At 47.2% G+C, this 27,979-nt stretch overlaps 1 protein-coding gene across 1 annotated transcript; it reads left to right on the forward strand.

Annotated features, from left to right (window-relative positions):
* The first annotated feature begins 336 nt into the window (after positions 1-336).
* On the forward strand, positions 337-26,961 carry arhgef18a (rho/rac guanine nucleotide exchange factor (GEF) 18a). Its single transcript, XM_056292551.1, has 20 exons — positions 337-442; positions 4,075-4,206; positions 4,368-4,474; positions 4,876-5,016; positions 5,404-5,654; positions 12,453-12,578; positions 12,721-12,838; positions 13,570-13,824; positions 14,257-14,333; positions 15,459-15,637; positions 17,073-17,134; positions 17,595-17,774; positions 19,449-19,592; positions 21,351-21,457; positions 21,939-22,001; positions 22,115-22,162; positions 23,034-23,495; positions 24,171-24,498; positions 24,730-24,834; positions 25,745-26,961. The coding sequence occupies exons 2-20, from the start codon at positions 4,139-4,141 to the stop codon at positions 25,891-25,893; spliced, it is 2,970 nt and encodes a 989-aa protein (XP_056148526.1). The 5' UTR covers positions 337-442; positions 4,075-4,138; the 3' UTR covers positions 25,894-26,961.
* The last annotated feature ends 1,018 nt before the right edge of the window (positions 26,962-27,979 follow it).

Genomic DNA, 27,979 nt, shown 5'->3' on the forward strand with positions numbered 1-27,979 from the left:
GTCTGTGAAGCACAACTGCTGCTGCTGCTGATTCAAGTGGAGGCCAACAGTGTGTACACAACAGCGGATAAGTGTCATTGTCCCCCAAGGGACTGTCAAAATGTACGCTCGGCACACACACACACACACACACACACACACACACACACACACACACACACACACACAGCCAGTGTGTCAGTGTGGACGACTGTGCTTAATCTGGGACAGACTTGTGTTGGTTTTGGCCACTTGTTCACTCCCAAAGTCCTGTGAGGCCGTAGGCGAAGCGCCAGTCGTTTCTCCGTTCAGCGCTAGCTCTTCCTCCATATTTTCCACCTAATCTCTCCCGTTTGTCGGTTTTAACAGGCTGTCCCTCTGTGTCCTTAGTGCCGTGAGGAAGCTGTGAAGGAGATCACCTTTTAAAAGACCACAGACGGGGGGAAAAAAAGTCATCCAAAAGGTAAGTTATCGAAGTCATTTCTAAAGAGTGCCCCCCCCCCCCCGCCATCTATTTTAAGAACTGATGACTAAATACTAGGAATTGCCAGTACGGTTAACTTTCAGAGCTGCGTTTCAGAGGCACTGTTTGTTAGCGAATTAAGGAGTTTCACGCCCCACCCGGGGGAAATGTGCATCTGAGGGCAAAGTGAAAATAGCAGAGCAGATAAGAGCGGAGCGGCACGCACCTGCTGCGTGCCGTGGCGAGCAAGCTGGTGTAGTGTAGGTGCAGGTGTGCGCGCACAGCAGCTTCAGCACCTGAGCCCACCTCGTGATAGATCGGTTCGGCATCAGTTTGGCCATTGGCGACGGCCACCTAGACACAGCTCGGGGCTCTGCTTGCTCCTTCACTTCCCAAGACGCAACTCCTGTGTCACGTGTCTTTGCCTTTGAGCTGGTCTGACTTGAGCTCCACCATTGTGGTCTGTCAAACCAGTTTCCTCTCCACGGGGCTGACTTGGTGTCGTAACAACCTTTTGTTTGGACCCAACACCATGAAAAGCTCCCCTTTGCCCTTGTGCGTTCTTCTTTTACTCGAGCAGGTTCTTCCCCATTTGGAGGGTCTAGGATCCGGCCTGGTTGAATGTTGTGGCATCAGTGACAAAACATGGGTCTGCATGATCACGTGTCCCTTTTTTTGGGGGGGCGGGGTTTTCCCTCCTTTTTCTCCCAAGTTGTACCCATCCTACTACCCCACTCTTCCGAGCCGTCCCGGTCGCTGCTCCACCCCCCCTGCCGATCCGGGGAGGGCTGCAGGCTACCACATGCCTCCTCCGATACACGTGGAGTCGCCAGCCGCTTCTTTTCACCTGACAGTGAGGAGTTTCACCAAGGGGACCAGGGTGCATGGGAGGATCACGCTATCCCCCCAGTTCCCCCTCCCCCCTGAACAAGCGCCCCGACCGACCAGAGGAGGCGCTAGTGCAGCAACCAGGATACATACCCTCATCCGGCTTCCCAACCGCAGACACAGCTAATTGTGTCTGTAGGGACGCCCGACCAAGCCGGAGGTAACACGGGATTCGAACCGGCGATCCCCGTGTTGGTAGGCAACGGAATAGACCGCTACGCCACCCGGACGTCCACATGCTCACGCTTCCTGTTTACAAATTAACTTCAATTAGCTGTTCTTTGAAACCCACCTCGCCTTTTACTGCAGGGTTGTGTTTGACCGCTGCCCCCTACCTCAGGCTGCATCCAGACAGAATCAGGCAGTACATCAAAAACGCCCAAGTCCTCCCATTCATTTTGAATGAGGGTAGTGTGTTGCCGCTGTGGCGGTGGGTGCCGCAGGGGGTTCAGCAAAAAAACACTGCGGTGTCGGGCAAGAAAGATGAACTGGATTGAACTTTTGCCGGGATGCAACCCGACGTCACGCTGCATTGTCCAATCACATAAGACAGTGACCAGGCCACAGATGCCCACATGGCTCACGATTGTGATGGTGCGCGATGGGCCGTATAGTGATACGCTCACATCGCTGCAGCAAGGCGCCGCATCTCCTGATTCTGTGTGAATGCTGCCCCTAAGAGGGATATATGGTCAGTGAAATGCCGGTGCCCCGGTAGCCAAATGGTTATGGCACATGCCACAAAACCGCAGCATCTCTGGTTCGATTCCAGCCAGTGACCTTTCTTGCATGTCATACCCATCTCTCTCTCTCCCCTTGTTTCCTGTCTGCCACTTCACTATCCTCTATCCATCCATCCATTATCCAAGCCGCTTATCCCAGTCGGGGTCGCGGGATGCTGGAGCCTATCCCAGCAGTCACTGGGCAGCAGGCGGGGGAGACACACTGGACATGCCACCAGTCTATCACAGGGCTGACACATTCACACATGGGGACAATTTAGTACGGCCGATTCACCTGACCTACATGTCTTTGGACTGTGGGAGGAAACCGGAGCCCCCGAAGGAAACCCACGCAGACACAGGGAGAACATGCAAACTCCACACAGAGGATGACCTGGGATGACCCCCAAGATTGGGCTACGCCGGGGATCGAACTCAGGACCTTATTGCGGTGAGGCGACCGCGCTAACCACTGCATCACTGTGCTGCATCCTCTATCCAATAAAGGCAAAAATGCAACAACAAAAAAAGAACATCTTTAAACAGAGAGTGAAATCCCCTACCGGGGTAGATGACGTAGGTGTGACATACTGACAAACATCAGTATAGGATGGATGTTTTGCTGTAATTGTGTGATTGTCCATGCACCATGAACCACGGCTTTGCTGCAGATTGTCTGTGGATCTCCACTGGAGGAATGCCAGACCACTGCTGTCACTCTTAATGTGTAACGGCAGCTAATCTGCTCTTTGTGTTCACACAGAAGGAAACCAGAGCTCCTGTCTTCAGCTATCACGTTTAATTTAACCGCTCCGCACTTTCCTTCACTTTACCCCCGTCTCTCTTTCTCTCATCTCTCGCACACCCATTCTTGTTCTTCTTTTCTCTCGCGCTCTTGCTCTCACATACACACACACCATTCGTTCTGGCTGTGTTAGGGAGACGTTGCAATGCAACAGGATCAAAATTCAAGATGCTTTATTTCCATTTGCAGCTCCTACGTTGGAAATCTTGCACACTCACTTTCGCAGTATAAACGGTGCAATATAAACAGAAAGATAGCCAATGTAAAGTGCAGTTCACAGAAAATGCACTTCGCATGATACACAAAATACTCTCACAGTGTGTACAATATACACAGTAACCACACTTAACACCGTAAACACAAACAGTAAAACATACCGTATACATGGGTGTGGAATGTACATAGGATCATGAAATAGTACCATTTGTAACATGCTAAATTCCTGCTATGAACAGTGTGAAAGACGGTAGACTGTTGGACTGCCACGCAGTACATGTACCTTGTTACCGTCATGCATTGAAATGTGAAATACACAAGGCTCAGCGTTTTCGGTTTTTATTTTTCAAAGCCATCCAGCATGCCGAATTTCGCCACAAGAGGACACTGTTACATAACCTCACACGAACAGGAACAACTTTTGGATCCGTGGAAACATAAAATCCGGGTGAAAATCAGTTTAAACCGATCTGCTCCTTTTAAAAAATCTGGGTATTTTTCGGTGAAAATCGGTAAAAACCGAAAACGCTGAGCCTTGGAAATACACAAACTAAGTGAAAACATCTAAAAATAAATGTATTGTACCAACACGGGGCTCGCCAGTTTGAATCCCTGCATTACCTCCGGCTTGATCGGGCGTCCCTACAGACACAATTGGCCATGTCTGCGGGTGGGAAGCTGGATGTGGGTATGTGTCCTGGTGGCTGCACTAGCGCCTCCTCTGGTCGGGGGGGAGAGGGAATATCGTGATCGTCCCACGCGCTACGTCCCTCTGGTGAAACTCCTCACTGTCAGGTGAAAAGAAGCGGCTGGTGACTCCACATGTATCGGAGGAGGCATGTGGTAGTCTGCAGCCCTCCCCAGATCGGCAGAGGGGGTGGAGCAGTGACTGGGATGGCTCGGAAGAGTGGGGTAATTGGACAGGTGCTATTGGAGACAAAAGGGGGGGGGGTATAGTACTGTTGTGTGACTTTAAGGAAATCTCTCTCTCTCATGCTCAGCCCTGGGGAGGATGTCTGTCCCTCAGCCTCCCTTGGCCCTCCCTGCTGTTACTACTGTCCAGGCATGACAGTCACCCCAGAAAATCACCGCATTCAGTCTTTGACCTCCTTTGACGACGATACCAGCCCCAGGTTAGTGGATACGCTGTTTTGCAATTCAAACCTTGTGTCTGGGTGCATCTTCTTAAAGTTTAGTGAGTGTGTGTGTGTATGTATTGTATGTGTTGGCGTGGGCTTATATCACTTTTTAATTTGGACTGTTGATCCTTATTCTCACCACGTACCACCTCTAGACCCTGTTTGGCACAGATGGACGAGATCGACCATCCGCGAGTCAGGCTCTTCCCCGAGGACTCTGTGTCCCTGGCCTCCTCCGCAGCTGAGCCCATCAACCTGGAAGGTCAGCCCTCACGTAATCACGGTTCGGGATGAGGACCTGTTGAAAGTTCCCCGAAACTGCTATCAAAACAGCCTGTCACCACGACTTCACCTTGAAATGGGGTCCCTCAGTGATGAGACCAGCTCCAGGAGCTTTGCCGTAGTTTTAACTTAGATGAGCTTTTGTTGGCTATTGATGAATCATATTGTGTGTATGGAATAGGGGTTTGATGTGCAGGGTTTTTTTTTTATAAGAGAATGGGTTGAAAAATTATGTTCATTCTTTGGGTAGGGGAAATTATTTTTCAGTCTGCAGGTAGATGTGTGTAATGTGAATCATCATTGGTGCATATGCTTACAGGTCCATTGAGAACATCACACACTCATATTGGGAGTTTTTAAATTCGCTGTCATTTTACCCAGATGACCACTACACCATGCTGCAAAGTGATCTGGAGGGTGACGCTCAGGACCTGGAGGCAGAATCTTGGAGTGTGGTCGTAGACCAGAGCTACCTCAAGGCCTTGCCTAAAGAGGCCATCAAAAGACAAGACGTCATCTATGGTCAGTTCACAGTTGAATTACAATGTACTTGAGCCTAACCTTCTGTAAAGACCCATCTTCCTCACAGACCACCTTTAGAAACATGGTTAAAGATACTGCAGTGCAATGGCGGAGGCTTCTGACGCATCCTCGCGGGCGTATCTGCTTGTATATTTAAACTAATCCGTGATCTATTGATAGATCATAGTGCCGTCATTTCATCTCATGGCCCCATTAGATGAAATGGTCAGTCAAAGACATCACTTAAGTCCTCTTACTTGGGACATTTGGAGAAAATTAACAATAGACAGACCAGATGAAAGGCCCTACATAAAAAAAAAACAGATAACTCAGTAATTTTGATCTGCCAGCTCTCTCCCTCCCCCCCTCCCCCGTCCCCCTCCTCAGAGTTAATCCAGACAGAGATGCACCATGTGCGCACCCTCAAGATCCTGCTGTACGTCTATATGTACGAGCTGCGGGAGTCCCTGCAGATGGACGATGCCAGGCTGGAGCGGCTCTTCCCCGGCCTCAGCGTCCTGCTCGCCCTCCACCAACACTTCCTCTCCTGCCTCAAGACACGGCGCCAGCAGAACCTGGAGGCAGACAACTCCACCAACTACCAGATAACGCAGATTGGGGACATACTCATCTCGCAGGTAGGACAGAACGCTGGTTGAGAGTGGTGTTAAATCTCTAACCCCGCCTGTATTTCTACCCGTCTCAGTATGTCTGTAGGCATTGTAGCCCATTATTCAAAGGTGACACGGTTTGCATGGCAGGATGAGAAGCGGTTCTGGTTGAGTGTGCGGTCTATGCACCTTGAGAGAGAGAGAGAGAGAGAGAGAGGATTCGTTCCATAATCAGCAGGGTTACGTGTGACTTGATGTCTCTTGATAATGTCTCGACTATCTCCAAGAACCCACATCTCAGCTCTTTTTCATCCTCTCTAATCCATCTACCCTGTCTGCTGGCCTACCCGCCATATCTTTCCACTCATCTCTACATCTTGTATGTTGTCCTCTCTCTCTACTTTGTCTCGCTCTCATTTTTTTTTTCCCATTTGCATGCACTTTACATTTGTGTTACCAACTTATTTAGAAATACATTTTATTTATGAACAGAAACATGAACAGGCCAGCAGAACCACCGTGCTAACGTTTGTATGATGAATAAAGAATACAAACAAAAACAACCATGTGTGTCCTCCAGCAGGACAAACAGAATGCCATGAAGGATGTCATGCTTTTTTTTCTTTTTTTTTTTTTTTTAGATCAATTAACATTTTTGTAAATCACGCGCTAAATCATACTCATACAATCCACAAGCCCACCCAGGTACACACACACACACACACTGTGATGGACTGGTGCCCTGTCAGGGGGTTGTTCCTGCCTTGCACCCAGTGCATGCTGGGATAGGCTCCAGCACCCCTGAGTAGGATCAGCATGTATAGAAAATGGCTGGATGGACAGACAGGTGTGGTGTAGTCTCTCTCATTACACACAGAGGAATAAAACGTACTCAAAGTCTTTGTGCATGCTCAATAGTCCAGCTAAGGAAATAACAGGAAGTTGAATAAGTTCATCTGGACACAAGGTAAACGTTTTGTCCAGATGAACCGATTCAACTTCCTGTGATCAAACTCACAAACGCACTCGCTCTCTCTCTCCATTTGATTCCAGAAACATGAACCTTCTGAGTCATCTGTCTTATCTTTTCTATTGTTCTCCTTCCTTTTCTTGAGCTAGGCCACAGACGGGTGTGTTTGCTGAATGATGTGGCGTCGCTGGCATGACATCAGTTCAGGAAAACAATACACCGTCTGTAATATGTAGTTAATGAGTTGAAGTGATCCAAACCACGGCCATCATCACAGAGACGCCAGTAACCACCATTTAAGTGTCCAATTATTTGAAAACTTTTCAAAAATGTGTTTTTCTCGTGATGGAGCGATGCATTGAGAACAACAGGTACGTAGGTGAGCTGATCCTCGAGTCAGAATGAGTGGCACATGGTGCATCTCTGTGGCTCAACCAGATTTGCACATACCATGCAGCATCATCATGGCAGCATCCTGAGCGGCCTTTAACAATGTGTTGAAGAGTCTCTGACATTTTAACATGTTTTTGGACACGTGCGATAGGCTAGCTCACGTCATTCTTGAGATATCTCATGAACTCCAAGCATCCCATCATGAGTATCTGCTTACAAGGTAGTTCACACTAAGGCATTCTCGGCATTGCTCCCTTACTTAGCCGTTGTTGTGTGGCGCTGTTAGAATGTACGGCTCTTAACCTTTTAAGTAGTGTGGCGTGCAACGATGTGAGCCATAATGAAGATGCGTAGGCAAAGACAACGCCTGTGTTTTGTTTGTGTTGGTCACCTCTAGCCTCTGTTGGACGGTGTTACGTTCCCCATTAAAAGGTCCAGGGAATGAGGGAAAGTAAAGAAAAAGATAATTATCCTGGGGGAATAAGAAAGGTGGGAGACAGAACCAGGTATAAAAACAAACAGGGTTTATTAACAAAACTAATCCTAAGCCAATATATGTATACAACTGAAGACGCTGGCTTTTAGCTAACCAGGCTTAGGTAACAGACAAACAGATCAGATTGAAAAAGGAAACAAAAACAGCACAGGTTTCACCCCCCTTCTCAAGGAGTTAGCACAGGTTTCACCCCCCTTCTCAAGGAGGTGGCACAGGTTTCACCCTCCTTCTCAAGGAGTTAGCACAGGTTTCACCCTCCTTCACAAGGAGTTAGCACAGGTTTCACCCTCCTTCACAAGGAGTTAGCACAGGTTTCACCCTCCTTCACAAGGAGTTAGCACAGGTTTCACCCTCCTTCACAAGGAGTTGGCACAGGTTTCACCCTCCTGAACAAGGAGTTAGTACAGGTTTCACCCTCCTTCTCAAGGAGTTAGCATAGGTTTCACCCTCCTCAATGAATTACAACAGGTTTCATTCCCCTTCTCAGGGAGTTAGCACATGTTTCACCGTCCTTCTCAAGGAGTTAGCACATGTTTCACCCTCCTTCTCAAGGAGTTAGCACAGGTTTCACCATCCTTCAAGGAGTTAGCACAGGTTTCACCCTCTTTCTCAAGGAGTATTGACTACAAACACAACAGCTCGCTCTCTGGCTGCCAACAGTGGCCCACTGGCACTGCTGGGCATCTCTCTCCAAGATATATACCCAGCTGATGAGGGATTGGAATCACCTGGGCTCAACCAGCAGCTCCACAGGAGGCGGGATATTACCTAGAGAGGGAAAATCAGACAGACACAACACACGGCACTAGGGCCGTAACACCCCCCCTCCCATAAAAACAAACCCTAGGTTTGTATACAAGAGGGTAATTGCACACATACACAACACACGGCACTGGGGCGGTAACAGACAGCTACTTAGGAGATTTTATCCATCTTTATTTTCATAGCTTTAAGGTCCAATCGATAAAGGCGTGTGGTGCCACAGTTAAGTGGAGTACTGTGACAACACGAGCGCGCTAATGACAACAATAACCATGACATATCTCGCCAATGGCAACACCTGAAAGCCTCAAAAGGAAGTTTAAGTGATCCAGCATTTGCTTGTTTTCTCATTCACAAGTAATAAAGTGGCAAATGATGTCTGACCAAAACAGCGGCAGAAGTGAGGTGGACAGGCGCAGTGTGCAGCAATCGCGGATCATATGTTTAAGTAGGGGACAGAGGTTGTAGCCGCGGGGCTGGATGAAGAGTCAAAAAGCTTTAGCCCTTCAGGTTTTGAAGACCAAAATGAAAAGTGAATTAGTAATTTGAACCAGTGCGATATCTGAGAGTGCAGGATAGAAAAGATGTCAAGAGAGAAAATTAAGCTATATCTATCGTTTTTTTTTTTTTGTGCTAACCATAACCCTTTGCACAAATTCTCTATCTGCTACTACTACTACTATTTTCGGCTGCTCTCATTCGGGGTTGCCACAACAGATCACCCGTTTCCATTTCTTCCTGTCCTCTGCATCTTCCTCTGTCATGCCAGCCACCTGCATGTCCTCCCTCACCACATCCATAAACCTCCTCTTTGGCTTTTCTCTTTTCCTCTCCCCTGGCAGCTCTATATTCCGCATCCTTCTCCCAATATACCCAGCACCTCTCCTCCACACATGTCCAAACCATCTCAATCTTGCCTCTCTTGCTTTGTCTCCAAACTGTCCAACCTGAGCTTTCCCGCTAATATACTCATTCATAATCCTGTCCTTCTTCATCACTCCCAATGAAAATTTTAGCATCTTCAACTCTGCCACCTCCATCTCCTGTCTTTTCATCAGTGCCACCATTTGCAAACCATATAACACAGCTGGTCTCACAACCATCTTGTAAGCCTTCCGTTTAACTCTTGCTGGTACCCTTCTGTCAGAAATCATTCCTGACACTCTTCTCTGCCTACTCCACCCTGCCTGCACTCTCTTCTTCACCTCTCTTCCATACTCACCTTTACTTTGAAAAGTTGACCCCAAGTATTTATTTAAACTCATCTACCTTTACCACCTCTACTCCTTGCAGCCTCACCATTCCACTCTCCTCCCTCTCATTCACATATATGTATTCCATCTTGCTCCTACTGACTTTGATTCCTCGTCTCTCCAGTGCATACCTCCACCTCTCCAGGCTCTCCTCAACCTGCACCCTACTCTCACTACAGATCACAATGTCATCTGCATCCATCATAGTCCACAGAGACTCCTGCCTGACCTCATCTGTCAACCTGTCCATCACCATTGCAAACAAGAAAGGCCTGAGAGCCGGGTCTGCAGTGGTTTAGCAATCTAAGCATTGGCTTTGTGTCAATGCAGTTGCCCACTGGGGACCAGGGTTCGTGCCCCGGTCTCGTCAGATCTGACTATGGCCAGACTCGATGAAGCAGCAATTGGCAACGCTGTCTTCGGGAGGGGGGCGGATTTGGCTTGTGTTCGTCACATGAATGCGTTTCTGTGTGTGTCGGAAAAAGCAGTGGCTCGGCCTGGAGTCACCTTGTCATGCATGCAGTGTGAGGGTGGGTGTTTGAATTAAAATAGGGATCGATTGGCCATTAAATTGGGAGAAAGGGAAAAATCAGAAATAAATGTTTTTTTTAAAAAAAAAAGAAAGGCCCGAGAGCTGATCCTTGATGTAATCAACCCCCTCCGACTTGAACTCATCTATCATTCCTACTGTACACCTCACCATTGTCTCACTGCCCTCAGACATATTCTGCACCACGCCTACATACTTCTCTGCAACTTCCTCATACAATGCCACACCTCCTCTCTCAGCACCCTGTCATATGCTTTCTCTAAATTCACAAAGACACAATACAACACCTTCTGACCTTCTCTATACTTCTCCGTCAACATTCTCAAAGAAAACATGACGCCTGTAGTGCTTTTCGTGGCATGAAACCATACTGCTGCTCACTAATCATCACTTCTCCTCTTAACCTAGCTTCCATTACTCTTTCCCATATCTTTATGCTGTGGCTGATCAACTTTATACCTCTGTAGTTACTACAGCTCTGCACATCACCCTTATTCTTAAAAATTGGTACCAATACACTTCTCTGTTCCTCAGGCCCTCAGGCATCCTGTCACTTTCCAAGATTGTGTTTAAAAAGTCTAGTTAAAAACTCCACTGCCATCTCTCCTAAACATCTCCATGTCTCCACAGGTATGTCATCTGGACCAACCACCTTTCCACTCGTCATCCTCTTCATAGCTTCCCTCACATCATCCTTCTAATCCACCGCACTTCCTGATTCACTATCCCCACATCATCCAACCTTCTCGCTCTCATTTTCTTCATTCATCAGCCCCTCAAAGTACTCCTTCCAGCTTCTCAACACACTCTCCTTGCTTGTCAGCACATTTCCATCTCTGTCCTTCATCACCCTAACCTCTCTTTGTCTCTCTTCTTATGCTGCATCTCCTAGTACTCCTGTCTTGTCCTCATCTCTCTGACTATCCCACTTCTTCTTTGCCAACTTCTTTCTCTGTATACTTTCTGTACCTCCTCATTCCACCAAGTCTTCTTGTCTTCCTTCTTCTGTCCAGATGACACACCAAGTACATTCCTAGCTGTCTCCCTCACCCTGTGTTCCTCCCTCTTCTTGAAATATGTATTCACCACAGCCATTTCCACCCTTTTCGCAAAATCCACCACCATCTGTCCTTCCACGTTCCTCTCCTTGACACCATACCTACCCATCACCTCTGTTGCCTTTACCAACATGCCCATTGAGGTCCGTTCCAATCACCACTCTCCTCCTTTGATGCACACTCCACCACTTAATCCGACCCACTCCAGAATTCTTCTTTCGCTTCCATCTCACACCCAACTTGCGGGCCATATGCACTGAATTCATTCATCATCACACCTTCGATTTCCAGCTTCATACTCATCACTCTGTCCGACACTGTCTTCACCTCCAACACACATGTTGTGAGGCATCATTGATGCATGAAAAGAAATGCTGGATGGACGGCTCTTAAAGTGGGCCAGTACCGATACATTGCACTGGCACTCTACTGGGGTTTTCAGAACTTTTTCTTGCATAACACACTTCTAAGAAACTCCACTATGTATATAAAATGGGAAAAAGATCGCTGTTTTGAATGAAAGATCTTACATATGCACACCTTCACACTCGAGAGAGACTGTACCATGACATTTTAATATTGTGGTCAATTGCATATAACTGGCTATTTACAATTTACAATTGAAATTCATGTCCTTTCTGTGCAGAAATACAAGTTGTGAACATCAGCAAATAGCTGAGTATATTAATAAACAAGAGCTCACACATCAAAATGCCATCAAAGAGAGTACCTACTCTTATTTTTCTCCACATCAGGTACTGGAGATTGGCCAGATTGACAAAATACCGAACACAGCCTGCATAATGACACTAGAGGAACATTTAAAATTGATGTCTTGGTGAAGTTATAATAAGGTTGTAACAATTGGGGCGTCCAGGTAGCATAGTGGTCTATTCCGTTGCCTACCAACAGAAGGATCACCGGTTCGAATCCCTGTGTTACCTCCGGCTTGGTCGGGCGTCCCTACAGATATAATTGGCCATGTCTACGGGTAGGAAGCCGAATGTGGGTATGTGTCCTGGTCGCTGCACTAGCGCCTCCTCTTGTTGGTTGGGGCGCCTGTTCGGGGGAGAGGGGGAACTGGGGGGAATAGTGTGATCCTTCCATGCGCTAAATCCCGCTGGTGAAACTCCTCACTTTCAGGTGAAAAGAAGCGGCTGGTGACTCCACGTGTATCGGAGGAGGCACGTGGTAGTCTGCAGCCTTCCCCGGATCGGCAGAGGGGGTGGAGCACCGACTGGGACAGCTCGGAAGAGTGGGGTACAATTGGCCAAGTATAATTGGGGGGGGGGGAAAGGGGGGGAAGGTTGTAACAATTCCCATGACCCAGATTTTTTTGGCAGTTTTCAGGAGATATGGGCGAGAGAATGAAGGAGTATTACGGGTTTTTTTGTAGCCATCACAGCGATGCTGTCAGTTTCTACAAAGACCAGCTGCAAAACAACAAGAAGTTTCAAAACCTCATCAAGGTAAGGCTTCTGGACTCAAATGGTCAACGTTCAAGGTACACCATCCCCACATAGAAAGAAATGTATTTATTCGTAGTTCACAAAGCAGGCAGACTCGTACGGACTGGGTTTATGGTTAACACAAAATGCTTTATATTGAAAGAAAATGGGCCAGCTGTCCATAGTGAGGAGGATGGGTATCCCTGAGTGTTTTCTATTGGTGACCCAACGCATCACGAAGTATCCCGTCCTGGTGGAGCGCATCATACAAAACACTGAAGGTAAACGAGCATACGCCCACCTCCCGTTGCCCACCCCGCAACTACACAAGTCTGTCAGTTCATCCTACATTATGCTGCACTTAACACTATTTGTAGTTGTCATCCATGCCACAGTGTTGGCTGTCATCACAGTCCCTCCTGTAATGTGGAGACTTGTATCGAGAGCTGTACCCCAAATGCTGCCACCCCCAGTCAAATTGGGGCTATTTCATTAAACCCCAAACAGTTGTTTTTATAGGCTTTTTGAGGGGCTCTTAGATGTTTTCATTTTGGGGACCAACAGTTACACGCATATTTGGTCACAGGACCTCCCGCCTTCCCCACTGAGTAAGATGTTTTCTGGGGGACCCCCATTTTAGGACTGTCCATGCTGGTCTGTATTGTATGTGAGGGGGGCAACAGTGGGAAGATTGAAACCTGACATGAAAATAGTCATGGTTTTACATTCTCTAAGTGGGAAAATTGAATTTCTGCTGAATAATACAGTTAAATAAAACTATTTCTAATATAACTGTTGACCACTTAAGCCCCCCCCTCCAAACACACACACACTCTCTCTCTCATGGATCACTGGGGGTCCCCATACCCCACTTTGGGGCCCACTGGTCTTTGCTGTGTACTACCTTAAATTCTATTTTTTACATGACCTTCAGATGAACCTCCAATATATCAACAGATTTAAAGATTTAAATTCTGCTTTATTCCCCCCCCCCGACCCCCCTCACCACCAGCTGATACAGAGGAGTACGAGTCTCTGGTGCAGGCCTTAGCCCTGATCAAGGAAACCCTCACCCAGGTGGATGGACAGGTCAGCAGCCACGAGAAGGCCATGAGGCTGAGGGATATCAGCCTTCGCCTGGAGCCGAAGTCGCCTGGCCGGCTAAAGGACGGCAGGCTCTTCCACAGAGAGGACCTGATTCAAGGCCACAGGATGCTGCTACATGAGGCCACCGTCACCTGGAAGGCGCCATCTGGCAGGTCTAAAGGTAAGCACAAAGCCTGGATCGAATGACTGACTCTTTTATTCCTTTGTGTTCTTCAAAGTGAGGTTATTGGGTATTTATAAAGTGGCTCCACACGAGCCAAGGAACTTTCCCACAAAATGCGACATGACATACCAGGAAGCTCAGTACAAGTTCACATATAGCAAATGCATCAAAACAAGTACTTCTCTGAAACTGTGAATGCTACAAAGAAATTGGTGTTCAGACAGGAAGGTGTCATTTCAGTAGAGACATGATCCACCATTCTCTCATTTAAGACTTAAACACCTCGCATTGTGGAGCATTGGCATTTATTTTTCACTCCGTATTTGTTACAAGGCATCCCTTCTGATTGGGAGGATGCTTTTGAGAAATACACCTACGACTTGCTGAATTTTGGATGTCAATCTGATCCTTTTTCCTTAATCTCTCTAGAGATTCATGCCGTGCTGCTGTCGGATGTTCTCCTCCTCTTACAAGAAAAAGATCAGAAGCTGGTGTTTGCTGTCATGGTGAGTTCTCACCCAGTCGTCACACCATTCCCCCCAGCTGTCACGACAAACCCGGTGTGCTGTGTGGAGATTTGTTTTTGTTTTGGCACGGCACAGCTCAGGAGGTAGAGCGGGTCGTCTAGTGACCGAAAGGTCGCTGGTTCGATCCCTGGCTCCTCCAGAGAGCGTGTTGAAGTGTCCTTGAGCAAGTCACCGAACCCCTAACTTCTCCTGATAGGCAGGTTGGCGCCTTGCATGGCAGCCTTCACCCTCAGTGTATGAATGTGTGTGTGGATGGGAGGCATACATTGTAAAGCACTTTGAGTGCTCGGTAGACTAGAAAAGCACTATATGGGGCCAACTAGGTAACGTAGCGGTCTATTCTGTTAGCTATCAACACGGGGACCGCCAGTGCGAATCCCCGTGTTACCTCCGGCTTGGTTGGGCATCCCTACAGACACAACTGGCCGTATCTTCGGGTGGGAAGCCGGATGTGAGTATGCGTCCCGGTCGCTGCACTAGTACCTCCTCTGGCCGGTCAGGGCGCCTGTTCGAGGGGGAGGGGGAACTGGGAGGAATAGTGTGATCCTCCCACGCGCTATGTCCCCCTGGCGAAACGCCTCACTGTCAAGTGAAAAGAAGCGGCTGGCGACTCCATGTGTATTGGAGGAGGCATGTGGTAGTCTGCAGCCCTCCCCAGATTGGCAGAGGGGGTGGAGCAGTGACTGGGATGGCTCGGAAGAGCGGGGTAATTGGTTGGATACAACTGGGGAGAAAAAGGGGGGGGGTAAAAAAAAACACTACATAAATGTATAAACGCAGTCCTTTCTTCTTTTTATTTGTGCTGCTGAAATATCATGTCGTTGGATTTCACCAAACCCTTTGAAATGATTCTCTTAAAAATTCCTTTTTCCGTCCATAACAGGTGAACTCGATTACCATTATTCAGACCTGATCTTTTTTTGTTTTTCAGGCAGAAACAGTGCTTATAACATGGCACTTCCTTAAGGGGGATGATTGCCAAACAGACAGACAGACAGACAGACATGTTTAGTGCAGTCATGGCTGACATGAAGCTACATTGGCAATGGTAGTAACTGTAAAAGTAATTGACTTTTTTTTTTTTAAAATAATTTTTCAAACCAGGACAACAAGCCACCGGTGATCTCCCTCCAAAAGCTGATCGTTCGGGAGGTGGCCCACGAGGACAAAGCCATGTTCCTCATCTGTGCCTCGTCCAGGATGCCCGAGATGTACGAGATCCACACCAGCTCCAAGATGGACCGCGACACCTGGATGACCCTCGTACGAGAAGCTGTGGACAGGTGGGCTGCTGGCCTTCTCTTTCAGAAAGAAATATACCTCTTCTTCTATAATCCTCTAAAGGTGTTGGGATGTAGGGGCACCAGGATGTTCCTGCTACCGTATGGGATCAACACAGTAATGCTGACCTTGTCAACGTGGTAGAACACGTTTGACTTTACTGAGAGCAAGCAGTCCCCAGAATCTGGTGTTTTTTGTCGTTTGGTTGAATTTTCATCAACTGTATTACACTTCATTTATCGAGTATCATCAGAAGGACTCGACTGTCTAGACTAATATGTAACTTAAAATGATTATTATAAACTGCATAATACTTAAGATGGCATATGCTCCAAATTTTCCTGCCACAGACTGACTTTCTTTCTCTGTCAGAGTTCATGGTTTTTGGGGGTTTTTTTTGGGGGTGTCTGGGTGGCATGGTGGTCTATCCATTGCCTACCAACACCGGAATCTCTGGTTCGAATCCCCATGTTAGCTCTGGCTTGCTCGGGCATCCCCTACAGACACAATTGGCTGTGTATGTGTCCTGGTCGCTGCACTAGCCCCTGCTCTGGTCAGTCGGGGCACCTGTTCAGGAGGGGAGGGGGAACTGGGGGGGAATAGCGTGATCCTCCCACGCAATACGTCCCCCTGCAAAACTCCTCACATGTATCTGAGGAGGCATGTGGTAATCTGCAGCCGTCCCCGGATCGGCAGAGGAGGTGGAGCAGCGACCGGGACGGCTTGGAAGAGGGGGGTAGTGGGGTAGTAATTAGCCGGATATTGGGGAGGAAAAAAAAGGGGGGGGGGTTCGTGTTTTTGTCAAACACATGTTCAGTTGAATAATCTAATGTTTCGTTTTCTTTGTATATTAACTTTAATCTTATGAAAAAGGGTCACAAAATATAAAATATCACATACTAGCCAATGACTGTTGATAGGAATAAGTAATACTGGCTGAGTTGAGAAGTCATTGCCCACAACTGAGACAAAGTTGACCCAGAAATACTGTTGATAAAATCCACTTATCTCGTGATTTGCGTTTGTTTTTGTGTGGCTATTAATTTACTTAATGACAACGAAATCACAGCCTGTAATGAAGACGGCTAAGTCGCTAATATTACTGATTTTATTAATTTTTTTACTTTCCTCATAAACTGTTTTCTTTTTTTTATTTCTTCACTTTATTCCTTGAGAAAAGTCTAACTTTCAGATGAGTTCAAATGTCACCTTTGTGTAGGTAGCCGTCCTAGAAAGTCATCAGTGTGTGTCGCTTGTGAAACAGTCGTAACTGGCACGACGATGCAAATAACAAATTGCCTCACATGAATTCAAGAGTGTTTTTGGCTGCATAGCAAATTCATGGCGAACGAAGAGCAGTTAAAACAAGCTATATAAAAGCCTGCTGTTAGAAACGGGTTTTAGGAAGTGATGAACATGTGGTGTCTGTGGTTCCAGCTGTCCAGAGGAGGAGAAGGAGCTGTATGAAGAACAGGAGGCCAGGCTGCGGGAATTTCAACGTAAGCGAAAACAGAGTTGATAGTATGAGGTGGTTGTGGTCTGTCAGGGCACAAAGCCATTGGAGGATCCGTTTCTTTTGAGGAAAGCTTTCCGTTCACCCCCCTTTTTCTAACACAGAGCAACATGTCATCTGGCAGTCAGCCTCATTCATAACGAATCACACATCGTATCTGTAGAACTGGTGGCACCTTTGGTACCAACAAGTAACCCAGAACCACAAGAAAAGACTATCCAACAGAGTTCTTTTTCTGTTCTCTGCCCCATATATATATATTATATTCCAGATGTTTTACACATTTATTAGAAATGTAATAATATTATTCTTACATTTACATTTTTATATTTAGTCTTAACCCTCACAGCCCTTGGTTTTTGTTTGTGCATGTCATGTCTGTGTGTGTGTGTGTGTGTGTGTGTGTGTGTGTGTGTGTGTGTGTGTGTGTGTGTGTGTGTGTCCAGAGCACATCACGGCAAGGGATGCCCAGATTGTTCAGAGCCTGACAGAGAAGCTGCAGATCTTTGCAGCCTTCACAGAGGCCTTGACGGGACAAGAGACCCCTCACACCGGGCTGCTGCTCCGTGGAGATACCAGTGACCTCCAGCAGGGGGAGATGCTTCTTAAAGGAGCCATCACCGAAGGTAGGCGGTGTGCACAGCCAGATTGTGGGGCAAGTTAAACTTTTGGTTTTTTTTGGGGGGGGGGGGTTTGAAAACATGTCGGTGTGGAATATTAGAACTGGTTACCTTATAATAAAGTCAACAAAAATCCAGACACGTCACACGACAGAGAAAATCTGTGCTTTTAAGGGGAAAATGCACATTATGATCAACCCCTTGATTTGCCAATTTTATATGAGGGTATCAAAGACGCCGAGACCCATGTGACATACACTACGTGGGTTCCAGTGGTTTACAGCAATAAAATATGAGGTGAACAGAAAGGCAACACACCCACGTTAGCCAGCTAAGCTCTCTGGGTAGACTTGTGAGAAGCTGGGATGAGATACAACACTGCCACCCTCGGTCTAACCCACAACAACATCACGGTCCTCTACATCTACACCCCTTTATAGCCTTCTTCTAAACCCGAGTAGGTGGAGACGGGCTAAAAACCAGTGTTTTTTTACTCTTTGAGGGAACATAGCCAAGCATGTGGTTCAGTCTCCACTTTCCACGGTTTGACTTTATTTCTGTTTATATTTCACTCGTGTTTGTCAGCTACACCTTGGCTACTTCATGTTAGATTCACTCCCCTTGGAAGTGAAATGCAAACAGCCGTTTCTTCGCTATGAAAAGGCACTTCCACTTAAGTGTTTCTGAAGTAGTTGGGTGTGAAAAATTGTCTCCCGTCTGAAAAACTGTATTTAGATTTCAGTCGTGATGTAAATCCACTGGGAAATGAAGGCTCGCCCCTTTACCCCACACAGCTACGTCATGAATCAGTGCTACTGAAGTGTTGTGAATATTCCCCGTATTCAAAAGCCAAACGGCAGCTTCTGGAATGTTGGAGAGGAAAAAAAAGATCCAATTGAGACCACGTCCCCTTTCATTAGCCTTCCCCCCCCCCCTTTTTCTCCCAAATTGTACCCGGCCAACTGCCCCACTCTTCCGAGCCATCCTGGTCGCTGCTCCACCCCCTCTGCCGATCCGGGGAGGGCTGCAGACTACCAAATGCCTCCTCCGATACACGTGGAGTCAACAGCCGCTTTTCACCTGACACTGAGGAGTTTCACCAGGGGGACGTAGCACATGGGAGGGTCACACGATTCCCCCCAGTTCCCCCTACCCGGTGAACAGGTGCCCCGACCGACCAGAAGAGGCGCTAGTGCAGCGACCAGGACACCCACATCCGGCTTCCCACCCGCAGACACGGCCAATTGTGTCTGTAGGGACGCCCGACCAAGCCAGAGGTAATGCAGGGATTCGAACCGGAGATCCCCGTGTTGGTAGGCAACGGAATAGACCGCCACGCTACCCAGACACCCACCTTTCATTAGCTTTAAAGAAAGAATTTATCTCCTTGTCTCAGAGAAAAAAGATTGATAAACTCTACTTTCATACAGAGAAATACAGAAAATACATTTCTAACATTCATCCATAAACCCTCTATCAACATATCAACTTTTCCACCGAAAGCAAACCCAACACTATCTCAAGAGTTTTTTCTGGTTTCTTTTTTTCCTGCAATTTTCATTTTTTATCCCTTCCGTCCAGCTTTTTTTATTTGCAACATTAAAATTTGTGATAATATGGATGGATAGAAATGCATGTATTGATTGATTTTACATGTATTGTCTAATCTTGCATCCACAGTGGAAAACCTCCAGAACTTGCTGCTGTCTCAGATGGGGGATCCCGACCTGCCTGTGGAGGAGAGCCAGGAAGAGGGGACGCCACTCAAGAGGGCTGAGACCTTTGCGGGGTTTGACGGTAACATCAGTACCAGTCCCCTGAATAGTAAGGTTGCCTCCGAAATCACAAAGCTCTTACAACATACTACATACATGTGCTATCTTCCAGTGTACTATTAGTATGTGAGTAAAAAGTACAACGGCTGTTCGGACACGCTACTTCGTCATAGAGCCACGCCACTTCCTTTCAGCTCTTTGCAGGTTAATGACAACACGCTGCACAGAAACTACCAGTGTGGTGACCCACAGCTTCTTCTTTTTTAAATGTAAAAATAAAAGGTGATTTTAACAACTTTCTGCGTAGCATAGTGAGAGGTAATTGCTATTGTTAGTCGTTGTTGTGAAATATTGCAATGCATTGTGGGATACTCGTGCCAGCGTAGTGTCCAGCGTTTGCACTCTGAAATTTCTCCGGATGTAGTTTAGGGGTGTCACAATATGATGATGACTGTAATATTTAAAAAAAAGAAATACTGATGTCATGTTAATAGTACACATGATATCATGTAAATAATCCAGTGCATTTCCATTTCTTTCCATTCTCACTTTGTCTCCCTCACCCAATGCCACACACACACACACACACACCTGATGTGACGCAGTAACTAGCTAGCTAGCTAGCTTCTACCACAGTGTGTGGCTACTACTGCCACACAAAATCATGTCATGAAAAATGGAAAGAGGAAAAACTTGTCAGGATGTGGTCAGTGGACAATAAATCACAGTATATCAGAGTGGTTAGTTGTCAGCCTGTGGTCTCACACACAAACTCCCTGTCCGCTGCTCCCCACAAGTGGTTTTGTTTCACTTGACATTGTATTGATGGCAGATGTGAGGCCTTGTGGATCTTTTGTTTATCAGTTCATCTGGATCCTTTTCACTATCCATTAAGTGTAATTGTTCTTTTTGTATGCTTTTTGTACAGTTATGGTTACAGACTCTCTCCACCTCCCTACACTTGTATTTTGAGTGTAATTCACTTGCCAAAAAAGAGACAAAATGCACAACAACAAAAAAACCAACATTTAAAGATGAATTTGACTGGTAGCATTATTGTTTTTTCCCCCCAAATTCTGTATAGATATCACGATAATATCATTATCGTTAATTCTTTTGGCCACAATAATCGTATCGGGAAAATTGGATATCATGACAGCCCTAATGTCATGATAATGTCACACCTTTGGTGTGTTAAATTAGGGTTGGAGTGAAAACCGGCAGGACGGTAGCTCTCCAGGAACAGGGTTGGAGACCCCTGAAGGCATAGTGTGGTTTGGGACATGCCTAAAACACTCGCGTACTATTTTGACATACTAAATAGAAAGCTAGTATGCGATTTGGGGCTCAGCCTAAGACTTGATCTGATTTTACCTCTTACTACCTGTGTGAGCTGGAACATTATAACGGTGGGCTTACAGATAAACATGGACTAGGTGGGTTGCATATAAGACACAGGTGTGAGTGCCTAAAACTGCTGCAGCGCTGGCCGGTTTTCCTGTTCATTTCTGTTTTTGTGTTTTTAGACTGGACATTATTGCCATGCTTCATTTGTTAGATTCATTTTAGTGTTTCGACGGTGGATACAACAACATATATGGGCGGCGTGGGGGGGGGGGTCAACATGGATCCCATGATGGTAGCTTAATTAAATTATAACATATACGTTTATATTTGGTTCACTGACATTCAAGTGGTTTATATGGGAATTGGAGGCAAGGCCGAGCATGACAGTGACTCATACACTGCGTAACATGTATGTGGCGTGATTGGAGTTGCAGTGACACACCTGATTTGGTTTTCCCAGATGGAGGCGTATCAAGCGATGAGGGCCGTCCTTTGGAAAGCAGTCAGCGGGCCGCCTCGGACCCCCAGCTCCAGGAACTGGACGCCTCTGAGGGCGTGGAGCTCTCTGTGAGTGAGGGGTACTCTGAGAAATGAAGTGCGACAATGCTAGTGACTGTTGTGATTTTTCTTAAAAATCATGTTCTCCTGGGGCATCCGGGTGGCGTGGCGGTCTATTCCGTTGCCTACCAACACGGACATCGCCAGTGCAAATCCCCGTGATAACTCCGGCTTGGTCGGGTGTCCCTACAGACACAATTGGCCGTGTCTGCGGGTGGGAAGCCGGATGTGGGTATGTGTCCTGGTTGCTGCAGTAGAGCGTCTCCTCTGGTCGGTCGGGGCGCCTGTTCAGGGGGGAGGGGGAACTGGGGGGAATAGCGTGATCCTCCCATGCGCTACACCCCCCTGGCGAAACTCCTCACTGTCAGGTGAAATGAAGCGGCTGGCGACTCCGCGTGTATCGGAGGAGGCACGTGGTAGTCTGCAGCCCTCCCCGGATCGGCAGAAAGGGTGGAGCAATCATGTTCTCCTGTTATTTTTTGCATTATAGGCTGATGATGACACACCGATTGCCTATGGTAGTCAGACTCACGCTCCTTTCCCTAAGACGGAGGCAAGTCTTCTAACCTGTTTGGATCATTAAACAGCACATTTACACATCAAGTGTGAACATCTGCCTCCGCAGCTCTTTTGATTTTTGTTCTCTCTGTGTCTTGATCTCTCTAGTTCTTCGATAAGGTGCTCATGCTTTCAAGGAGACTGTACAGCTTACAGGTAAGCTGCAGATAAGGGAAGCAACAGCTAAACTGTGGAAAACCATATGCAGCTCTGCAACAACAGACTGGTCAAAACTAGCATTTAGAATCGGGCCGGGCCGGCTGAGGAGCGCACTAACACCGGTGCTCTGCTGGCTGGGGGGGGGGGGGGGGGGCTGCCGACTGAGCCCGAGGCAGGGGAGGGATACAGCAGGCAGGCAGAGGAGCAGTGAGTTGATTCGGGCAGTGAGAACGTAATTAATTACTGCTCGGCTGTCCCGAGTGTCACAACAGATGAAAGAAAAGGAGTAGAGAAAAAACTGGCTGCAGGGAAAAGCAGCGGAAAAGGGCCAGCAGCTGGGCCTGGCCATAGTCAGGGTGGTGGTGCAAAGGGGAGAAAGGGTTGAGTCGGGCGTTATGGAGAGTGTTGCTGGTGAGGACAAGGTGGAGGTAATAGAGTATGACACTGACTCTGACTGTCTCTGTCACAGACTCACAGTCACAAATTGGAGATCTGTACTCACGAGAGGAAATTCATGGTTTCTTAGATGTCACCTTTGGAAAATCTGTGAAAGTATCTGAGTATTTTCCAGATACAGGAAATTTTATTGAAAAGTATGTCAACTTTGCAGAAAGTACATGTAACAGGTCTCAGAAAGATGCTTAAGGCCAATAAAGGAAAAAGTTCTAAAAGCTTAAAAGCTAAGTAAGTGAGGTCATGATGAGTGTGTTGCACTGGGTGATCTTCCTCTTACTATTTCCTCTACCTGTTTATATATCATCTCTTTCTCAGTCTTTTATGCGCTCTTTTTTTTTTTTGGATGTGTTAGTGTAAAGGAGTGACTTTGTTAATATTCTCTCTCTCCCTCCCTCCCTCTCCATCTTCCCAGGCCATCGTAGTACAGCAGGACAGCCAGATGGAGCTGCAGCGCGCCCTGCTGGCGGAGCGTGACCGGCCCTCCCGTCACCGTGGCAATGTGCTACTGGAGCAGGAAAAGCAGCGCAACCTGGAGAAGCACAAGGAGGAGCTGGCCAACTTCCACAAGCTGCAGGCCCAGCACCGGCAGGCCCAGCAGCGCTGGGAGAAGGAGCGGGAGCGCCAGAGGGTGGAGGCCCAGACACTGGAGGCCCAGCTGCTCCAGAGGGAGGAGGAGTGCCAGAAGCTGGAGGCTCGGCTGGCCGAGGAGCGGGCAGAGCTGGAGAGGCAGAGGGAGACCTACCAGCAGGACCTGGAGAGGCTGAGGGTGGCCACACAAACTGTAGAGAAGGAGCGACTGGAGCAGCAGCAGAAGTTTAAGAAGCACAAGACCATCGCCAACTCGGGCAACTTAAACTACGACGAGCCAGCACAGGTGGAAAATGGGATGTGATGACGGGCTGCTTAAATGTTAATGGCGATTTATTTATATTTGATATGAGATTATAGAAGTGTTTCTTCGAAATTTGGGTTTTAGTGTTTTCTCTTTGTAATTGCATGAATGAAAGACAGTGATGCAAAACAGGTTTTGGAGAAGCCAGATGAAAAGTTATATTATGGTCTAATTTAATAGAACATCTGATTAGCATGTGTTGTATTTAATTCTTTGAAACAATCTGTCCCAAGGAGATATATAAATGTCCTTATATATATACTGATTTAATTGCAGTTTTGGTTTATGTATTTTTCCAGTGCAGTGCACCCAGGCTTCCCTGTTATCCTTGCTGAAAAGACACTTTTTGTTATAATTTAAAAATTGGGTATCGTAAAAACGAAAGAGGAGCATATTAGCATCATGGTTTCATAATCGTTGCCTCACTGTAATGGTGTTGCATGTTCTCCCTATCCCATCCTTTTAGAGTCCACATCTAATCTATGATGTGTCATTTGCAGAAGAGTACATATTCATACAGTTCAATAAAATGAATGTTTGAAAAAAAATCTAAGTGTTTTAAGAAGCATGTTGTGTGCAATAGTAGGGCAACTTATTTTTATTTGCTTGGCTAGTATGAGTATATGAGTGAACTCTTCACCTTCTTCGTCTCCCCAGTTCTTCCCGATGCCACACTCGCAGTCCTTCCGAGGAGACATTAGGAGTGGAGGTGGGAGTCTGATCCTAAGCCCCAAGCCCCGCATCCGGCCCCGCATCCCCATCACAGACCCCAGTGAAGTACCACCCACAGTGCCCCCTCGCAAGGAGAGCATCAACCCCCTGCCGGCCAAGGCCGAGGTGCCCATCCACCTGATCAGCACCACCAACCAGGCCCACAAGCCCGGGGCCGTGCAACAGCAGATTCCCACCAAACTGGCAGCCCTCGGCAAGGGCAAGGAGAAGACCTCCAAGACCAAGGGCTCCCACCAGAGGACACACAGCGCAGGTTAGCATGCGGGGCTGTTGAGGTCATCTCAAGCCAGTTCAATACCCTCGTTGTGGGATGAATTTGTGGTTTAAAGGGGCAATGTGTAATTATCAATTCAAGCATTAGTATTTAACAATGTAATTTTGGACTTTCGACTTCAAACTGTGATGTGGTCACAGGCGCACAAATCTGAGCTGACTCAGAACATCTAATATGAACGCTGATGCGTGACTAACTCTCCTCTCCCAGCATCTATAGACATGAGCCAGGTGGTGCCGATCAGAGTGACTGGGAAAGAGGGAGGGAGTCTGAGAGCCAGAAGGACTGCCAGCCCCCAAAGGATTTATCACACAGGTACACTGCGGCCATCAGAAACCTGTCATTCAGAATTTGTTTTCCCCTCTAAGACAACAAATGTGCAGGTATTCCAACACAGGCTAAGTGCATTAAGACACAGCACACACATTCACTGCCACTCAATAGGCACTACACCGTGTGTGTCATCTTGCAAAAGAAGGGTTTGGATACAAGATGAAATATCCATTAATATAAGTGCACATCCTCTTAAAATCTGACTTGTAGGACAGAATAGATGTAACTCATATTCTCTTTGAAGTAAAGTAAAACTCACAAAAATAACAGTTTAAAAGACATTGCCGTTAAATTGTATGTCAGACTTAAGATGATCCGCAAATTTAGGGTGTCCGGGTGGCCTGGCGGTCTGTTCCGTTGCCTGCCAGCACGGGGATCACTGGTTGGATGTTACCTCTGGCTTGGTCGGGCATCCCTACAGACACAATTGGCTGTGTCTGCAGATGGGAAGCCAGATGTGGGTATGTGTCCTGGTCGCTGCACTAGTGCCTCCTCTGGTCAGTTGGGGCGCCTGTTCAGGGGGGAGCGAGAACTGGGGGAATAGTTTGATCCTTCCACGTGCTACATCCCCCTGGTGAAACTCCTCACTGTCAGGTGAAAAGAAGCGGCTGGTGACTCCACATGTATTGGAGGGGGCATGTGGTAGTCTGCAGCCTTCCCCAGATTGACCGGAACGGCTTGTAAGAGTTGGACAGTTGGCTGGATACAATTGGGGAGAAAAAGGGGGGAAACCCCCCCCCCCAAAAAAAATGCACAAATTTCATTCGGAATGGGTGCACAGACAGAGTGTTTTGGATTAGGATGTCGGTAAACCAGAAATGTCTCAGTCAAATATCTATGGTCTGTTGTTCCAAACAAGTAACCCTTACTTCATATTTACCTTCCCCCACAGATCGTTTTAAGCCACCGGGGTCCATCTCTAATGTCAAGCCCTCTCAGTCGTTCAGCGCACACAGGAAAAGCGAGGACCTCCCACCCGAGCCGCCCCCCTTCCCTAAAGACGTGATCAAACCGGAGAAGGAACGCGTAATATTCCTTTAAGTTCGGGCCATGGCGCCATAGCCCCTGGGTCTCTGTATGAGGGGTAACTCACTCGTAAAGGTGGAAATCTGCTGTTTGAAAGGCTGCAAGTGACTTCACAGCCACCGATGTGCAGTACAGGACTGCCAGTCGCTGTTGTGAGGCATTACAACCAGAGCCCAAGTGTCAGAGTTTACTGACAATGAAGGTTAAACAGAACAGAAGTGAACTGGTGACGGACACATTTGGCCTCGCCGCCTCTGGGATGTACATCTGCTTGGTGTGCGCTGAGAAGATATTTGAGGAAATTACGAAAAAGAGACCCGTTTTGTTCAGTCGGTCGTACATTGGGATGAAGTGTGGATTAATTTTCACCAAAACATTGCGACAGGTTTTAGATATTTTATTGTTTTTTTCTTGTATTACCAAAGACCCTTCATGAGAAGTGCTTTTTTACCACTTAAAAAAAAAGAAGAAAGAAAATATGTCTTGCCTATAACCGTTAAGCGCTCAAGTCTTAACTCTTAACAGTTTGCTTTTTTTTATTTTGTGGTTGCTAACTGGTGATGTGGGGAAACTTTATAAGTTGCCTTGTTTACATGCGGACAGGTCTGAAGAGCCCAACACGTTTGATTTCAGGATGTAGAGACCACTCTTAATCTGTTCCCTCATTTGGTCTTTTGTAATGTTAAAGTAAGTAAGAGGCTGTGTGGAAGAAGTAGAGTTAAGCTGCACACCTAGTATATATATATATATTGGCTAAGGGGGTGTTCTGTAAATATTTGTCACTGTGAAAGATTAAGACTAATGCCAGTTCTGCTGCGGTAATGTGTTATGTGCACTTTTTGATGGGACGGTCCATGACAAAACACCGACTCTCAACAGCATCACTGTCAGATGAGTTAGTTTATCACTGCTGGATCCAGTTCAAAGGTTTGCTCCTTGTTCTGGGTCTGGAATGAAGGTTGTCGTTAATGTTAAGATGGATGCTGTTTTCTGTTGGGAATTAAGATGCAAACAACATGTTGCTGTCTCCATAGGAAATGTCCCTCAGAGTTTTTTTTTTAGCCCCGCAGATGAGTAATGGAATTAAAAAAAATAGCCAATTCTTAAATTTTGTGTTTTTCTGAGTCTTTTGCACTTGAGGAAAATCAGTTGACCCCCCCCCCCTTTTTCTCCCCAACTGTATTCAACCAATTACCCCACTTTTCCGAGCCGTCCCGGTCGCTGCTCCACCTCCTCTGCTGATCCGGGGAGGGCTGCAGACTACCACATGCCTCCACCGATACATGTGGAGTTGCCAGCCGCTTCTTTTCACCTGACAGTGAGGAGTTTTTTGCCAGGGTGACGTAACGTGTTGGAGGATCACACTATGTATGTACGTTCTAAGTATGTAGGATCATGCTGTGTATATATGTTCATTCATTCATCTTCAGCCACTTCTCTGGGGTCGGGTCACAGTGGCAGCAAGCTAAGTGGTGCACTCCAGATGTTCCTCTCCCCAGCAACGCCCTCCAGTTCCTGCTGGGGGATCCCAAAACATTCCCAGGCCAGATTGGACATATAGTCCCTCCACCGAGTTCTGGGTCTACCCCAGGGTCTCCTCCTAGTTGGCCATGCCTGGAAAATTTCCAAAGGAAGGCACCCAGGAGACATCCTAATCAGATGTCCAAACCACCTCAACTGGCTCCTTTCGACACGAAGGAGCAGTGGCTCTACTCCGAGCTCCCTCCGGATGTCCGAGCTCCTCACCCTATCTCTAAGGCTGAGCCCAGACACCCTACGGAGGAGACTAATTTCAGCCGCTTGTATCTGTGATCTCACCCTTTCGGTCACTACCCAAAGCTCATGACCATAGGTGAGGGCTGGAATGAAGATTGACTGGTAAATTGAGAGCTTTGCCTTCCAGCTCAGCTCCCTCCTCACCACAACGGTCCGGTACAACATCCACATTGCTGCTGATGCTGTACCAATCCGCCTGTCAATCTCCCGCTCCATCCTACCCTCACTCGTGAACAAGACCCCAAAATACTTGAACTCCTTCACTTGAGGCAACAACTCACCCCCAACCCGGAGGGAGCAATCCACCATTTTCCAGTAGAGAACC

Source organism: Lampris incognitus, chromosome 14, assembly GCF_029633865.1.
Source record: "Lampris incognitus isolate fLamInc1 chromosome 14, fLamInc1.hap2, whole genome shotgun sequence".
In the NCBI taxonomy this organism is placed as follows: Eukaryota; Metazoa; Chordata; class Actinopteri; order Lampriformes; family Lampridae; genus Lampris; species Lampris incognitus.